Source organism: Drosophila persimilis, unplaced genomic scaffold (assembly GCF_003286085.1).
Source record: "Drosophila persimilis strain 14011-0111.01,24,50 unplaced genomic scaffold, DperRS2 tig00000676-arrow-arrow-pilon, whole genome shotgun sequence".
NCBI classification, from domain to species: Eukaryota; Metazoa; Arthropoda; class Insecta; order Diptera; family Drosophilidae; genus Drosophila; species Drosophila persimilis.
This window is the reverse complement of record NW_020825332.1, coordinates 1,397,329-1,412,478: the sequence shown is the minus strand read 5'-3', so window position 1 is coordinate 1,412,478 and position 15,150 is coordinate 1,397,329. Positions and strand designations below refer to the sequence as shown.

The following is a 15,150-nucleotide window of genomic DNA, read 5'->3' as shown; positions in this document are numbered from 1 at the left end:
CCCACGGAATATAAAAATTGAGAAATATGTACGATGGAACTTGGATAATTCGTCAGTATTTTTGCGGCATATTTAAAAAAATATTTAATAAAAAAAGAGACCGTATATTTTGGTGCATTTCTGAGGGTCGGACGGTATATTTGAACGATAAATCCGCGGTTACACTGATTGTGACGTAGACGTTGGCCCACAGGGCGCCCGCAAACAACAGAAATATAAACAGCAACATCTCCCTATAACTAACATGGAAATCCGCAACGATGATCCTGGGGCCGTGCAATATGGAAACTTCATGAATTACTATCAATTCAATTCGGCCTCGGAGAGGGTGAAGCTGCTGCCGGACAAGGATATCTGGCTGCCTGCTGTCCTAGAGGATGAGAAGCGGCCCTATCTCGTTCTGGATGTCGGCTGTAACTGTGGCGTCTTCACCCAAATGCTGCACAGCTACCTGGAGGAACGCCTGCAGCGCTCCGTGCAGATTCTTGGCGTGGACATTGACGAGCGACTTATCCAGCGCGCCAAGGAGGAGAACACCTGTCCCGAGAAGATCACATACGAGTGCGTAGATGTGATGAACGGATCGGACTTTGAGACAGTGCTAAGCTACTTGCACGGCCAGGAGCGGCAGAAGTTCGATGCCATCTGCTGCTACTCCATCACCATGTGGATCCACCTCAATCATCATGACGAAGGCCTTAAACTGTTCCTGCGGAGTCTGACGCATTTGTCAGAGCTACTCGTGGTGGAGCCACAGCCCTGGAAATGTTATCAAAGGGCGGAGAAGAGACTCAAAAAAGCGGGCGAGGTGTTTCCGCTCTTCCTGGAGCTAAAATGGCGCTCGGACGTGGAGAAGCAGATAGATATCTACCTGGAGCAGACTCTGGACCGGCGAAAGATGTTTGAGTCGACCCCCACAAAGTGGCAGCGAAGGATATGCTTCTTTAGATGATAGTAACAAGTTCATTTTAACAATAAAACAAATTCGTAGAATACAGTACGAGTAACAGAGACAATCCCCGATTGCTTTAGTCCACATTCAGCTTCCGGAAGGATCCCTCGATGCCAAAGAGACCCTCAAAGTCGATGGGATTACCGGGGCGCAGGCTCTCATCCGTGCGGTAGGTGGCGTTGGCCTGGAAGAAGTCTTCGTACTCGTCAAACTTCTTTTCCCACGCCGCGACGATATCCTCGATGGCGCCGTTCTCTCCGCCGTAGTTTTTGGACAGGTACTGGAGCGGAACCTGTTCCGTGAGTAGCCCCATTTTGCTGCCATGGACAAAAAGGCGGCCCTGCATCTTCTTGGACATCATAGGCTTAAAGATGTTGAAGACCTGCTCGAAGCCCGTGATGGTGTTGATAAAGTGCTGGGCCTTGGGCCGCAGTGGCAGCGCCTCCTCGGAGAAGACCGTGAACTTCTTGGCCATCGAGGGCGTCATCTGGAACATGTGCGCCGCTGTGGCTCCCTTCATGTCCATGATGAACACGATGCCATTGACATTGGCGTAGTCATCCTCCAAGATGGTGATCTCCTGCATGGCCTGCGCCACCTGCATACACTCCAGAATGTTGTACTTCTCCACGGGACAGAGCCCCATCCGCCAAATGGCAATGCGAGGCCCATTACCGTTCAGGGGAGTCGGCAGGTAGACTAGCGCCCTGTTTATGAGAGCCAAAGATATGAATGGACTTCGATTCGATTCATAAGAGTTTTCCGTGAGCGAAAGCTTACCCCGTTTGATGAATCTCGCGAAACTTGGGACCCCTGGTGGTGGTCACGTTGAAGTGGTCTGGATATTTGGTGCGCAGTGTGTAGTACTTGTCCAGCTTGGACTTGGCCCGCTCCAGACTGAACTTGCAGCCGCGCAGAAAGGCCACCAGGAACTGGTCGTCTGTGCGCGAATTGAGGTGCGGCTGCTGCTTGATCCAGGTCTTGAATGCCTCCAGATCCGCTTCGAGGCGATCGGGCACCTCGTGCAGCTGCTCGTTGGCCGTCTGCTGCAGCTCAGGCGTGAGGGCACGTATCTGGGGCGGCATTTCTGTGTGTTCTGTTCTGTTCTGGTCTACTCGAAGGTTCTTGGGGCACTACTTCCACTTGGGCCGTTGCTTCTTCCAATCGTCGATGTTTATTGGGTTTATTTATCAATTGCTGATAAGTAACGGTGTTGATTGCGCGCCATAAACTAAATAAAGACCAATACTTGTAGTGCAAAATGCCCCGATAAGCATAAGCAGCAGACACATTTCGTAAGAGGAGCGTTGAACGACGAAATCCCCCAGTGCACGACGGCACAACACACGCCTATCTACAAATCATTTTACCATTTAAATACATTAACAGATTTTATTCGACTTGGAGGCCCTCTACTTCTGGAAGGGATAGTAGTCCAGACCCGAGTTGTAGTTGTACTTCGGTTTCTGCTTCTTTTGGGCCGTCGCTATCAGCTGCTGGACATCCTTGCGGTAGGCGGGCGGCAACATCTCCTCGTGCAGCGTGCACTTGTGCTCCTCCGGCTCCTCGACCTTGAAGATGTACCGCCGCACAATGTCGATGTCGCGGCCAAACTCTTCCTTGAGGTCCGAGATCTTCGTGGGCGCCGTGTCGAAGGCGATTGTGAAGTGCGTTCCCACGCGATGCACCACCCCGTGCTCACTGACTTTGTGGGGCAACGCCCGCGTGCCGAGATTCTCCAGCTTCCGAATGATGCCTCCTTTGTCCAATATTGCTTCGGCGGTGCGGCGTATCACGGATATCAGTTCGGGCTGTCATTTAAACGGTTATTAATAATAATAATATTTACTTTTATGTAACGCTGCGGGAATTCTCAAACGTGACTTACGCGAGGCAATTGACGCAGCACCAGGGCTAGCTCGTAGGAAGGCATTTTAGCGGGCTTATGCTGTGTATTGCTTTCTCTATGGAAGATTTGTCTACTCTTTTAATTGATCCAATTCCAATTATTAAATTTTTTAGAAATTCTATTTGTTGATTTGGTTCACCGGCTGATAGTGCTGTAAAACGATATTTCGATAATAAAGTGCGATTAATATTTGTGTGACCATTTCATGCTACTCGCGCATTAGCAGCATGAGCAGTGGAATGGTACCTGCAAAAAGAATATTGTAGAAATATTCATCCGAGGTTCTCATGAATGCAGTTTCAATCAGTCTCTGTTTAAAAGGTATTTCAGCGATATTTTGAAGGTATTGAAATGGTATCGGGATCAAGATACATGTATATACAAGAAACTAAACAAATGCATGAATACTTTTAAAACATATCAATTTGAGAACATTTCTTTATTAATTATGTTTTAAAAACAGTTTGGAAAACATATTAAATTAACGAAATAGGGTATACAAATGGCCATACTCCGGTTTACTAGCAACAAGTCTGAAAATACCAGCAACATTGACGTGACAACAATTCGACTGTTTTATTGCTGAACTTTTTTGTTTAAAACGTGTTTAAGTCAAAATACAACAAATGGGAGTACTTAAGGGTATTTAATCTTGTAGAAAATGTATTCATCAATGGGATAGAACTATGTGGGCAGCATTATTCAACGGACCATCAAAATTTAGCAATAGGAACGATTACTCACTTACGTTTTTTTTGTTTGACCTTTTTCGCTAAAACCTATTTTTAGGTAAATAAAATAGAAGCTAGTGTTTAACATATGCCAGCCAAGTAGAAAATAGGTTCATAAATAATACAATTGTGTGGGCAGGGCTAAATGTTCTATCTAGCTAGTAGTATTCCACGGAATATCAAAATAGAGGAATATGTACGATGGAACTTGGATAATTCGTCAGTATTTTTGCGACATATTTTGAAAATGAGACGGTATATATTGGTATACTTCTGATGGTTATTTTATCGATAAGTCCAACAACAACTAAAACAAGACATTAACGTATATTTCCTCAAAGATGGTAGGTGTTTTTCTGTAAATTATAAATTATTAAGTTAAAAAGCGCATTCGTTGTTCAACACTGGTATGGCGCGTACCTAAAATTGTTTGCGGAAGGAAAAAAATTAACATATTTCAAGACATTCGCTGATAGTTTTAATCAAAAAGACATTTTCCTTCTGGGGGCGCCTCACACGCCTACGAAGGCGGCGCGAAGAAATTCCCAAAGCTTCATCAATTAAGTCGAAAAACCTGGAATTTACTGCATGGCGTTTCGGAATAACTCTTAAAACGGCTCTTAGAACTCCGTCTAGACAAGCATAGGGAAAGACAAGAATGGCCACGGAGAAGGCGACGGGAGTTAAAATTCGCATGGAAACGCTGAAAAAAGGGAAGGAGAAGCTAAATCCGCCATGCGGGCAGGAGTAAAGATGGCGGCAAAAACGGCTCCGCATCTTTTGGCTTCTAAACTGCTGTGCAAGAAACCAAACTTGTCGACGAACGTGTCGACAAACATGTCCACGAACACGACAACAAGCATGACAGCAAACATTTCTACGACGAAAGAGAGAGAGAAGACTGACGCGGTTTGTGTGGCTTCCGTGAGTACGAAAAACGGAAATAACCGTAAAATCATCGTTAACAAGTATTATGAGGGGCATAAAGGCCCATACATTGTTTGTATCGATAAAATGAGTGCGAATAATGCCAGAATTGCTATAAACCAGTTTGATCTATCCGATCTGCTGCTGAAACAGGGCATTAGCGATATCGAGGATGTTGCTAGAATGGGCTATGGCATGTGCAAGATTGTGTGCGGGTCGGCGGAGTGTGTAAACGGTCTAGTGGAAAACAGTGTTTTCGCTGCTCAAGGGTACTCAACCCGAATCTTTAGGCACTTCGTCCAAAAAGCAGGGTTAATTTTTGGGATCCCCGGGCACTACTCGGAGGAACAGCTAGCAGAGCTTGTAACCTCGGACATCCCAATTGAGGAGATAGTTCGGATTACGCGAAGGGATAGAGCATCGGGGGAACGGTACACGTTCCTGGCAGGGTGAAACTCTGGTTCAGAGGAGAGCAGTTACCAACCAAAATCAATTTTCTATATTCTAAAGTAGAAGTGAAACCTTTTGTTCAGCTTATTCAATGTTTCAGATGCTTTAGGCTTGGCAATCTGGCGCAACATTGCAAGAGTGGAGCGAAATGTTTCAAATGCGGACAAGATCACAGCAAGGATATTATCTGCTCAGGGAGGGCCTGTGCTAACTGCAAGGGGGAACATGCTGCCACCCACCCGCAGTGTGAGGCCAGGAAAAAAGCGTACGCCATTCAAAAGTGTATGACACTGGAAAACCTAACTAGAGCTGAGGTCAAGGCTAGATATCCGATCCTTTTTGATAGAACTTCCCCCAACCTAAGGGATCAAAGGGAATTTCCCAGACCCAGTTGGCAATCTAACCGCTCCACTGAATTATTAAATAACAGCTCAGAGTCCGCCAGGGAAATTCATTCTGTCACCTCTTTCGCGGAAGTGGCCAAATCCAATAGGCTTGCCGCCCGGAACGCAGAGGCGGCCAAGGCAGCAGCCAACATGGCAGAGTGGAAGAACTCTATAAACTCAGACTGCGTCCAAATGAGCGAGAAATTTGTTAGATCTTCATCCGTGACATCTTCTCTGGCCCAGGATAAGCTAAACGCACTAGGAGCCAAACTCACAGCGTTCCTGATTGATCCAAACAATATCATTAAAGGGAAATCAGAGAATTTGTGAATGCTTCCAACGCAGAACTAGATAGGCGTCAGATTGCCCAAGGGATGGCAGTTGGTTCTCAAAACCACCAACAATGAAGATTCTTCAGCTAAATATTCAAAGTCTGACACACAACAACACACAAACAGCTCCTCTCAATGTTCCTAGACAAGAACGCAATAGATATTGCCATCCTCTCAGAGATTTGGGTGCTGAACAACGCGGACTGCAGCATTTTAGACTATAACTTTTTCTGCAGGCCCAGAGAGGACGGCTACGGCGGGGTTGGCATCTACGTCAGGAAAAACATTCAATTCAGCATTTTAAAAATAGAGAACGACTTGGAAATTTTAGGAATAAAAACATTAAACCTCAAGAGCAATTTCAATATTTTTTAGCATATATAAACCGCCATCAACAACAGTTTCACAGTTTAAATCGGGCACAAAAAAGGTTTTCGAATTCGCGGCTTCGCTTGACTTACCCTCAATAGTGGGCGGGGACTAGGTTCAACTTCTACGCTAGGTCTTCTATCTGTGGAAATCCGATCTGTGATCGCAAGGGTCGCAGCATTGAGAATTCCACCCGAGAGGCCGGATTTATCTGCCTAAACGACGGTTCGCCAACCTTCTCCAGGAGCTCATCTCAATTCTCTGTTCTTGACCTTTCTTTTTCGAACTACAGAAATGGAACTATTAACTGGCAAGTCCTTAAAACAAAAATTACGAACAGCAACCACTTCCCAATTGTAATATCAGTGCAAGGCCTTAATGACCCCCTCCAAGGCAAGAAGATCCTTCACCACAGAATAGCCCGGATTCTGGGTGCAAGTGACTTCTCAAATCTGGAGGAGCTCAATGAAAAAGTGAAATCGTTGACCTTAAAAAACACGGAAAAACGGAAAAACTTTTTCGCGTGAGAAACGCTTGCAGGCAAAAATTCTACCTCACCAAAAAATTGGCTGATGCCAGAGCAACCTTAGAAGCTGACAAAAATCTACAAAATCACGTAAAACATCTTAGAAAGAGCAACTTTTCCAAGTTTATAGAAGAGGTCTCTTCATCGCCCTCTATGTGGAGCAGGGTGAAGATAATCAAAAAATACGGTCAAATCAAAAATGTAGGGAACAAATGGACGAACGAAGATGACAAAAACTTTCTCAATATGGTTAAAGTAACCCCATCCACGTCAAACAGTAGGCCCCCTAAGAAAATTCCTGCCCCTTTGTTAGGACCAGACGACCCGGAACCCCTGGAACTGGAAGAATTCCTGGCCTTCCTAAAAACCAGGAACCCCAATTCGGATGCCCTGATGGCATCTTGTTCAGGATGCTTCAAAAGCTACCAAGTGGGAAACAAACAAGACATTTTTGAAATTATAAATAAAGTATGGCTGAGTGGCGTCATCCCGTCAGGATAAAAGTGGTAGAATGCAGACCCTACTTCCTTCCAAAACCATAGGCCGATTTGTTTGATTAACACGCTGTTTAAATCCATAGAGGGGTTGATAAAGTTGAAGTTGGACGCAAACTGTGACCTGCTGCCGGACAGGTCCTATGCCTTCAGGAGAAACAGGTCCACGGCTCTTTGGATCAACGACCTTATCAACAAAGTTCTGGCGCTGAAGGCGAGGGGTTGTCAGGTTGTCGCAGCTTGCCTAGATTTACAAAGAGCGTTCGACTGCGTAAGAGTGGACACACTCGAGCACAGGATGAGGGATATGCGGTTCAATACAAGCCTTACGGCTTGGATATCCAGCTTCCTTAACAGACGAATTCTCATAAAGGGCAAAAGCGAGGTAGAGGTGAACAGAGGTGTTAGCCAAGGTAGCTGTCTCAGCCCAACCCTTTTCAACTTTTACACAGCCGAACTACATGATATCAAAAACTATACAATACCAAGATGTTGCATTAGGAACAAATTCTTTTTCAATTTTCGTTTGACGCTTCATGGTACGGGCGCGAGGGGCTATTACTTCAATTCTCTTTTACGCTACCTTCGCCTCCGAAATGCTACTCGGCTTCGTCAATGCCTCGGTCAGCGTCGAGTCGGTGTGTCTCGAGACAAAGAATACAAAAACAAAATATGAATCGTCTGCGTGCCGAAACCGTAGGGCAGCGTGGTCGCTGATGTCTTTGGAGAGGCACAGTGGGACCTTTGGCCGTCTCAGCTTGCTAAATTAGTTAGTGAATATGAGTTCAATAAACATTTGCACACTGAAAAAATGTTAAACTTTGAGTGCTTATATCTCCTAAACTAAAACTATCTTGAAAATTCGATTGGAAAATTCTCTATTAGATGCGTACATTAAATTTATCTAAAGCACTCATACAATTTTTTGACTATTTCGGCTGAGACCCCACTGTGCCGCGCCAAAGACATCAGCGACCACGCTGCCCTACGGTTTCGGCACGCAGACACTGACATGCTTTCAGTGCGCTTATGTGAAACCGAAACCGGTTTATGGCCGTGCCGACCTAGGACATACACACATATACACAACTACAAGCTTATTTCTGGGTTGGCTCGAGCTCATGCCAGGCTCGCTTCTTCACTTCTTGTTTAGCAATCAGTGCAATCAGTTGTAAAAAAATATGAGCGGAATAAGAAAAGGTGATGCAAAGTCCGGCCGGCAATGCATTGTGAAGACATGCCAAAAATCAAGGCGTACCAATCCTGGTATAAAAATGTTTAATTTTCCGCCTGCAGACAGCATTATTGGTCAAATTTGGCGCGAAAAATGTTGTGTTGCACTGGAGAATTATGAACAAAAACTGATTATATGCGATGATCATTTTTCTAGCGCATATATAGGGAAGAAAAAGTTGAAAAGCGAAGCTATTCCGACTTTGAACTTAGAAATTGAACTGGAAAATAATTCTGTTGAATTTATTGAGCCCGAAATTGTTGTAGAAGAAGAAGTATCTACTTGCGAAAAATGTAAAAAAAATTCTGAGTCAAATAACTTTTATAAAAAGAAATGCAACAGGCTTGTTGCAGAAATAAAAAAGTTAAAAAAAGAACTTAAGTCTAAAAAATATATTCCTAAAAATAAAAAGTATGTTGTCAGTCAGAAAATAATAAATAATAAAAAAATACTTAATAAATAATACAACCAACGGCATTTTGAACCAAAAAACCAGAACAGAACACCAAGATAAACCAAAAAATCGGAATCCAAATTCAAGTCGAGCATCAACGTACTGAGTCATTCCAGATGGCTTCCCGTCGTCAACGATTCATATTTTGTTTTTGTATTCTTTCTCTCGAGACACACCGACTCGATGCTGACCGAGGCATTGACGAAGCCGAGTAGCATTTCGGAGGCGAAGGTAGCGTAAAAGAGAATTGAAGTACTAGCCCCGCGCGCCCGTACCATGAAGCGTCAAACGAAAATTGAAAAAGCATTTGTTCCTCATGCAACATCTTGGTATTGTATAGTCTTTGCTTAAAGCCATTGACGCTAAAAGAATCAACAGACTGCTTAGTGGTAACGCATTCGATAAGCAGACTCTCGCCAAAATGCATGTAGTTCCTAGTAACATATGTGATACATGCGATAGTATCGATAACGCCTCGCATTTAATTTTCAATTGTACCAAGTACAACACAACAAGGTGTACTCCCATCTCTAAGAAAATATAATGATATTTACAAATTCTTTGAAAAAGAAAACAGCGCGTACCAAAAACTAATTGACTTCATCGACGAAATTGATGTAAAGCTATAAACAGTACTCCGACATATTCTATTCTTTGACTTGGCAATTTCCACCTTCAAAAGGCGGGCGGCCAAATAATCCCACGCTACTCACGGGTAGCATGGTAACTTAAACCCTCAAAAAAGAAAAAAATATATATATATTGGTATACTTCTGATGGTTATTTTATCGATAAGTCCAACAACAACTAACACAAGACATTGGTGTAAATTTCCTCAAAAATAGCTTCCACCGCGAAAACTGGAATGGAATAAATTGGAAGCAAAAACATGGACGATTTAAAGAAAATGTGCTGCCGAATTTGTCTAAAAGACGCCGAGCCTCCAGTGGACATTTTTGCCAAGCAGAAACACGATGAGAGCTTGCCCTACGAGCCGGAAGACATTCCGGCCAATCTGATTAAGGAGTGCACCGGGTTGAATGTGGATGAAGGAGACGGCCATCATCAGCATTTATGCGAGCCATGCTTTAAGGCGCTGCGGAATGCGTATCGATTCAAGCGTAGGTACAGCCGGACCATGCAGAGGCATGCACCAGTGAAGAGAGAACCAACTGACGAGCAGACTTCCATAATTCCAAATGACGCGGCCCAGGAGCAGACTGTAAACGTGAAGAACGAGATAGATGTCGATGCTGTTGATTCCACTGCGCCGGTTTTTAACGAGGCTGAAAACGACAACGCTGCGGCGGAATATTTTGAGATCATCGAGACCGACGACTTGGACTTAACAAACATCAAAAGCGAGGAGGACGGGGACTTGGAGGAGATGGGCAACACCATTACCCCCGACACGCCGCTGATGAAGAGGCCTTTCACCATCAGGGTAGTAGCGCAGGAGGAGGATCCAGCGCCAAATATTGCCGGACCACCACCGCTCCACTACCAGTGTATACACTGTCCAAAGACGTTCCCAAAGAAGGTCCAGCTCATACTCCACAGTCGTTCCCACAAAAAGGAGAAGAGTTCAAACGAGGACGATCAACCGGCAGATATGAATAACTAGCCCCGATCGTAATGAAAGTCCATCAAGTAATCTGAAACAATAGAATGTATTTTGTTAGAGCTAGGCGATCATTGTTTAAGTTATTAGGAAGCATGTTCTGTCCTGTACGGACGAGCGATAATGTATATTTTGTATGGGTTAAGAGCAGAAAGTGAAAACCCACATATAATTTAAGTACAATATTATTTCGACAAAAAAATAACAAGGAAAAACACGATTTTTTCAAATAAATTTTTGGATATTTCTCAACTTAAAATTGCTAAAAAGTTTTGTCTGCTGTTCAAAAATGTTTGGTCTTCAAAGGACCAAGCACGAGACACCAGCGAGAGAAGTAAAATCGAATGATTGAAAAGAGCATGGCAGAATGCCCAAAACATGTATTGTGCATGACAAGGCATAGTCCTGCTCGACTCGAGATTGGGAAAGATAGAGAAAAGATCTCTGTTTTGACATAATTTATTCAATAGCCAGTTAAAACAGTTACAAAAAATGTATAAACCTATTTCAGGTCCCTTACAAATACTATGTTGAGGACTGCAGTTAGATTGAAGTAATTCATATTAATTTTATTTACAATTTGAACTTAGGTATACAAGATTCACCCAAATTTTTTGCCGGGCCCAACGCTTTTGTCATTCGATTTCTACATACAATAAATTGTCTTTGTAGAAGGCTTCTTCTATGCTCTGCGTTCAAAACATAACTCATTCTTAATGCTCTTTCTAATAATAATATTGATAATTTCATTTGTTGTCAGCCCAATTTCTCTCTTCTTACTTCGTATATCTTGGTCGCAGCTTGTATTCGGCCCTGGGCTTCACTTCCTCGAGAGGCTTTGGCGAGACCCCAGACTGCACTTTAATGAGATTTGTACTCTTATACAACAACCGGGTATGAATGGTCATATGCTTCTGCAGGGCGCTCTTCTGGCTAAAGCTGCTCTTACACTCTAAGCAGTTGAAACGTCGATGGGAGGAGTGCGTGCACATGTCGACGTACAGGTGACCCTTATTGGTGTAGTCTCTGGGGCAATGCGGACATTTGAAGGGCCGTTCGCCGGTGTGCCGACAAATATGCGCTTTGAGATTGGCCTGCTGAGCAAAGGCCTTTGAGCACTGGGAGCACTGGTAGGGACGTTCGCCTGTGTGGTTGCGCATGTGTATGTCGAGATGACTTCGCTGAGCAAAGGCCTTAGAGCACTGGGAGCACTGGTAGGGACGTTCGCCGGTGTGGGTGCACATGTGCGCTGTGAGATTGGCCTGCTGAACAAAGGCCTTAGAGCACTGGGTGCACTGGTAGGGACGTTCGCCGGTGTGGTTGCGCATGTGTATGTCGAGATTACTTTTCTGAGCAAAGGCCTTAGAGCACTGGGAGCACTGATAGGGACGTTCGCCGGTATGAATACGAATGTGCACCTTCAGAGTTTGACGTTGTGCAAAGGACTTCTTGCAACTGGAGCAAAGCCAACGTTTCGTTTTTTTCTCGTTCAGCTTCGAACCATAAATGTACGTTTCGGATTCATCTTCATCGGACTCCTTGAGCTCATCATTCTGGCGATCTTTGCACGTTCTCCTTTTTCGTTTTCTAGCTGGAATGGTATCCTCGCTATATTTCTGTTTTCTGTTTCTCTTTTCTTCTTTAATGGGATCCTTGATCAGCTGCCATTTGCGTTCTGCTACTGGTTCGGGATCTTCCCAGTTGTCGTTTTCGTCGGTCTCTTGGGATGTGTCCATTGTATTATTAGTTTCACCCAAAGTCATTTGATTGTCGTCTGGTTTCTCTGGTCGACGAGGCTCGGCCTTTTCATCGGCCAAAATCCACTCCTCCTTCGCCAGCATCGTGCAGAGATCGTCTTCCGCTTGTATTACCTGTGCAAAGTAGCGGTAGCTCTCCTCGTATTGGCGCTTCAATCGGAAAGCAGCGTTCGTCGCCCCAACGCATCTCACGCACATGTACGCGGGGAATCCATCAAGCAGCTTCACCTTACAGCCGGAGCACTCATTTATCATGTCTGCCAGACACAGCTCCTGCTCCTTCTCCCTTTCTGATTCGTGCAGCCAAAAACGCGTTTTCGAATATATGCCCACCAGGAAGTCGGAAATTTCCCGGCATACAATACACATATTTGAGATGTCCACTATCTCAAAAGGACTTAGTTTGTCGTCCATGATCACATTAAAAATAAACAAACAACCAACAAATTTCCCACAAAAATTTGACAATTTTCAGATTTGAATCAGCTGGTTTCATTTTTGCAGCGTGACCGCGGATTTATTGATCAAATATACGGTCTGACCCCCAAAAATATACCAAAATACGTCACAGATTTCAAAATATACCGTAAATATACCGATGAAAAGACGAACTTAGCCCACTTAGCCCCACAAGTACAGTAGGCCCCCGATTCAAAGATCATACAACTCGAATTACTCGAATTCTTCTGGCTGCGCTCGGAATGCTTAATTGTTTCAACTTAAACTACTTGTTATTGTACATGGAGGCAATGGCCGGATCCTCCGTCTCATAGATGATCAGCACGTCGCGGAACTTGTCAAGCAGCTGCAGAAGTTGGGAACGGCGCAGGTTCTCAAAGTACATTATCTCCTCGAGATGATGCTCGCTTTTGAAGTAGCCCATCTGATAGAGCTTGACAAGCAGCGCCAGATCGTCGACATTGAGCGAGGCGGGTATCCGGCGGATGGCGGCCCGATCCGCATCGTTGAAGACCTGCAGCAGTTCCTTCAGCTTCTGCTCATCCTCCATGGAGTCGATGCTGTCGCAATTTTCCGTGCTCAGCGAGGCGGTCATGCTGAAGTTCGACTTGTGGCTGGACGAGGGCTGCACGGCAATGTTATCCGAGGCTAGGGAGGAATGATCCTCGGAGACGTCTCGACGATGATTGATAGATGCCACGGGAACTGGCAACGGCTGGCTGGACATGCTCAGCATGGAGCCGTCGTGCAGCTCGTCCTGATCGGCGTCCTGGTCCCCCTCATCGTCGCTGGCTCCACGCAGCTGATGCCCACAGGACGCGGAGTCGCCGAACTCATCCTCGCTGGGCATGAACTGAACGTAGGTGTGCAGCTGCATGAGCAGGTGGTGCTGCAGCATCCACAAAACCATCTGAGCGAGGATTCCCTGCCGTGCCGGCTGCTGTAGGGGCGTGGTCAGATGTCCAATCGATGTGGGCAGCGAGAAATCGGAGATGACCTCGAACAGGGACATGCCCGCAAAGCGCGTGGAGAACTTCTCCACCAGATGCGACTTGGTGTGCAGCGGAGCGTCTGGGGCAATCACGTACACATTCGTCTCGCACAGCGGATAAATGATGGTGGCCTTGGCCCAGTAGACCAGGTGAGAGACAAGCTTGTAGACGTGCTCGATGCTTAGGTCCGCGTTTGAGGCCATGCTCTGTAGGCTTATCAGTGGATTGTAGGCGTCCACCAGCTGCCACAACATCCTGGCCCCCGTGGGCGGGACACAGTCGAGCAGCTCCGCGAAGTCCACTAGCAGAAGCATGCCGTGGTACGGCTTGAGAGCCCGCAGACAGCGATCTATCGTCTCGGGATCCACCATGCTTCCCTTCTTGTGCAGCTGGTGTGCCTTGGCCGGCAGGCAGAAGCAGAGCGTCAGATTCTGATTCAGCGATGTGCTGAGGAGGCCTGTGGTGCACAGATCATGGAATATAGACTTCAGGGCCTGTGCCAGGCTGCACCTCTCCGCAATCAGCTCGAGTGTTCGCTCCAGGGGCTGCTGCTGCTGCTCGTCATGTGTGCGGGCCATGTGGGCCGTCTGCTCCGTAAGGTAGCCGCTGCGTTGTTCCTCAAACTTCAGGGCCAGCCCTAGGCGTTTGCTTAGCTCGTGGTAGCACTTCACAATCGAGTAGCTGGCCTGGGCATGTAGGGCAAAGACTATGTTGATGAGCATCTGTTGCTTTTTGACCGCCAAGACGGAGGATGGAGCAGCTGGTGCCGGATTCGCAGTAACCCCACCAGCTGAGGGCAGGGAAATACTGCTGCTGGCATTGCTGGGCCTTTGCTCCTTATGGGGAATTAGCGTGGGATGGCTAACAAACCTCACATCGTTCAGCTTCAGCTCGAACTTTTGGTTGCAAAGCTGCGGCTTAACGGCAAAGAGAGCGGACAGGACATCATCGGCAAATCCCTGCAGCTGGCCCTGACTCTTCGCAGCGCTGATGTGTGTGGGCGTCTGAAGCAAGTCGTCAGTGTTTGCGGCGGCATAGGGGTTTCGTTTTCTGTAGAAGCAAAAGGCATTGAAGGGATGCAGATGTCGGCAGTCGTGTAAACTCCAGACCTGGACTTTCGCTGCTCCTCCGTGGCCACCTCTGTTTGTCCCAGAGTCTGATAGGGATACCGATAGAGCAGGCGGTCGCCTTTGCTGTCAAAATATACCAGTATCACGGCCAAGGGGTTGACATTTGCCTCCATTTCTAGGAGTTTAAAAAACAAAAATAAATTGTATTCTTTATGTGAATAATCGAGCCACTATCGATAGTTTCCTGCAACAGAAAGGCGCCAGGTGGCGTGACAATGTTATGATATTTATTTTTTTAGAATTATGAGCAAAACTTCTTTCGGTTTTTGGGGAGATTTTTTGACAAATTATACTTTAATATTGGGTAGAATATGGCAATTGATTTTTAGAATTTATGTCGGAACATATTTTGCAAATGTAATCGCCGAAATCGTTCAAATACCGATATATTTTGTAACTAGCCCTGCCTACCAACAAGAAATATATA

General features: G+C 45.6%; 6 protein-coding genes across 6 annotated transcripts; 2 read left to right on the top strand and 4 right to left on the bottom strand.

The window, feature by feature from the left end:
• The first annotated feature begins 142 nt into the window (after positions 1-142).
• On the top strand, positions 143-1,011 carry LOC6599730 (probable RNA methyltransferase CG11342). The gene has a single exon (XM_002024799.2). The coding sequence runs from the start codon at positions 245-247 to the stop codon at positions 950-952; it is 708 nt and encodes a 235-aa protein (XP_002024835.1). The 5' UTR covers positions 143-244; the 3' UTR covers positions 953-1,011.
• Positions 938-2,112, bottom strand: LOC113566321 (alpha-tocopherol transfer protein-like). Its single transcript, XM_026991462.1, has 2 exons — positions 1,733-2,112; positions 938-1,659 (listed from the first exon to the last, which is right to left on the bottom strand). Exons 1-2 carry the CDS (start codon positions 2,035-2,037, stop codon positions 1,029-1,031), a joined length of 936 nt encoding a protein of 311 aa, XP_026847263.1. The 5' UTR covers positions 2,038-2,112; the 3' UTR covers positions 938-1,028.
• A 212-nt stretch (positions 2,113-2,324) lies between these two features.
• On the bottom strand, positions 2,325-2,963 carry LOC6599731 (probable 28S ribosomal protein S6, mitochondrial). The gene is made up of 2 exons (XM_002024800.2): positions 2,841-2,963; positions 2,325-2,763 (listed from the first exon to the last, which is right to left on the bottom strand). Exons 1-2 carry the CDS (start codon positions 2,883-2,885, stop codon positions 2,365-2,367), a joined length of 444 nt encoding a protein of 147 aa, XP_002024836.1. The 5' UTR covers positions 2,886-2,963; the 3' UTR covers positions 2,325-2,364.
• Positions 2,964-9,380: 6,417 nt separating this feature from the next.
• Positions 9,381-10,621, top strand: LOC6599732 (uncharacterized zinc finger protein CG2678). The gene is made up of 2 exons (XM_002024801.2): positions 9,381-9,529; positions 9,610-10,621. Exon 2 carries the CDS (start codon positions 9,654-9,656, stop codon positions 10,386-10,388), a length of 735 nt encoding a protein of 244 aa, XP_002024837.1. The 5' UTR covers positions 9,381-9,529; positions 9,610-9,653; the 3' UTR covers positions 10,389-10,621.
• Positions 10,622-10,933: 312 nt separating this feature from the next.
• On the bottom strand, positions 10,934-12,541 carry LOC6599733 (zinc finger protein 1 homolog). The gene has a single exon (XM_002024802.2). The coding sequence runs from the start codon at positions 12,509-12,511 to the stop codon at positions 11,162-11,164; it is 1,350 nt and encodes a 449-aa protein (XP_002024838.2). The 5' UTR covers positions 12,512-12,541; the 3' UTR covers positions 10,934-11,161.
• Positions 12,542-12,809: 268 nt separating this feature from the next.
• LOC6599735 (GATOR complex protein NPRL3) lies at positions 12,810-14,845 on the bottom strand. The gene is made up of 2 exons (XM_002024804.2): positions 14,703-14,845; positions 12,810-14,643 (listed from the first exon to the last, which is right to left on the bottom strand). Exons 1-2 carry the CDS (start codon positions 14,834-14,836, stop codon positions 12,867-12,869), a joined length of 1,911 nt encoding a protein of 636 aa, XP_002024840.2. The 5' UTR covers positions 14,837-14,845; the 3' UTR covers positions 12,810-12,866.
• Between the last annotated feature and the right edge of the window lie 305 nt (positions 14,846-15,150).

What these genes read in the sequence shown, in the direction of transcription:
- LOC6599735 (XM_002024804.2), bottom strand. Translation starts at nt 14,836, where the DNA reads ATGGAGGCAAATGTCAACCCCTTGGCCGTGATACTGGTATATTTTGAC. An exon ending in GAGGAGCAGCGAAAGTCCAG is followed by an intron (nt 14,644 to 14,702) that starts GTCTGGAGTTTA and finishes TTGCTTCTACAG; the next exon opens with AAAACGAAACCCCTATGCCG.
- LOC6599732 (XM_002024801.2), top strand. Translation starts at nt 9,654, where the DNA reads ATGGACGATTTAAAGAAAATGTGCTGCCGAATTTGTCTAAAAGACGCC.
- LOC6599731 (XM_002024800.2), bottom strand. Translation starts at nt 2,885, where the DNA reads ATGCCTTCCTACGAGCTAGCCCTGGTGCTGCGTCAATTGCCTCGC. An exon ending in TGCTGCGTCAATTGCCTCGC is followed by an intron (nt 2,764 to 2,840) that starts GTAAGTCACGTT and finishes TTTAAATGACAG; the next exon opens with CCCGAACTGATATCCGTGAT.
- LOC113566321 (XM_026991462.1), bottom strand. Translation starts at nt 2,037, where the DNA reads ATGCCGCCCCAGATACGTGCCCTCACGCCTGAGCTGCAGCAGACGGCC. An exon ending in CGCGAGATTCATCAAACGGG is followed by an intron (nt 1,660 to 1,732) that starts GTAAGCTTTCGC and finishes TCTCATAAACAG; the next exon opens with GGCGCTAGTCTACCTGCCGA.
- LOC6599733 (XM_002024802.2), bottom strand. Translation starts at nt 12,511, where the DNA reads ATGTGTATTGTATGCCGGGAAATTTCCGACTTCCTGGTGGGCATATAT.
- LOC6599730 (XM_002024799.2), top strand. Translation starts at nt 245, where the DNA reads ATGGAAATCCGCAACGATGATCCTGGGGCCGTGCAATATGGAAACTTC.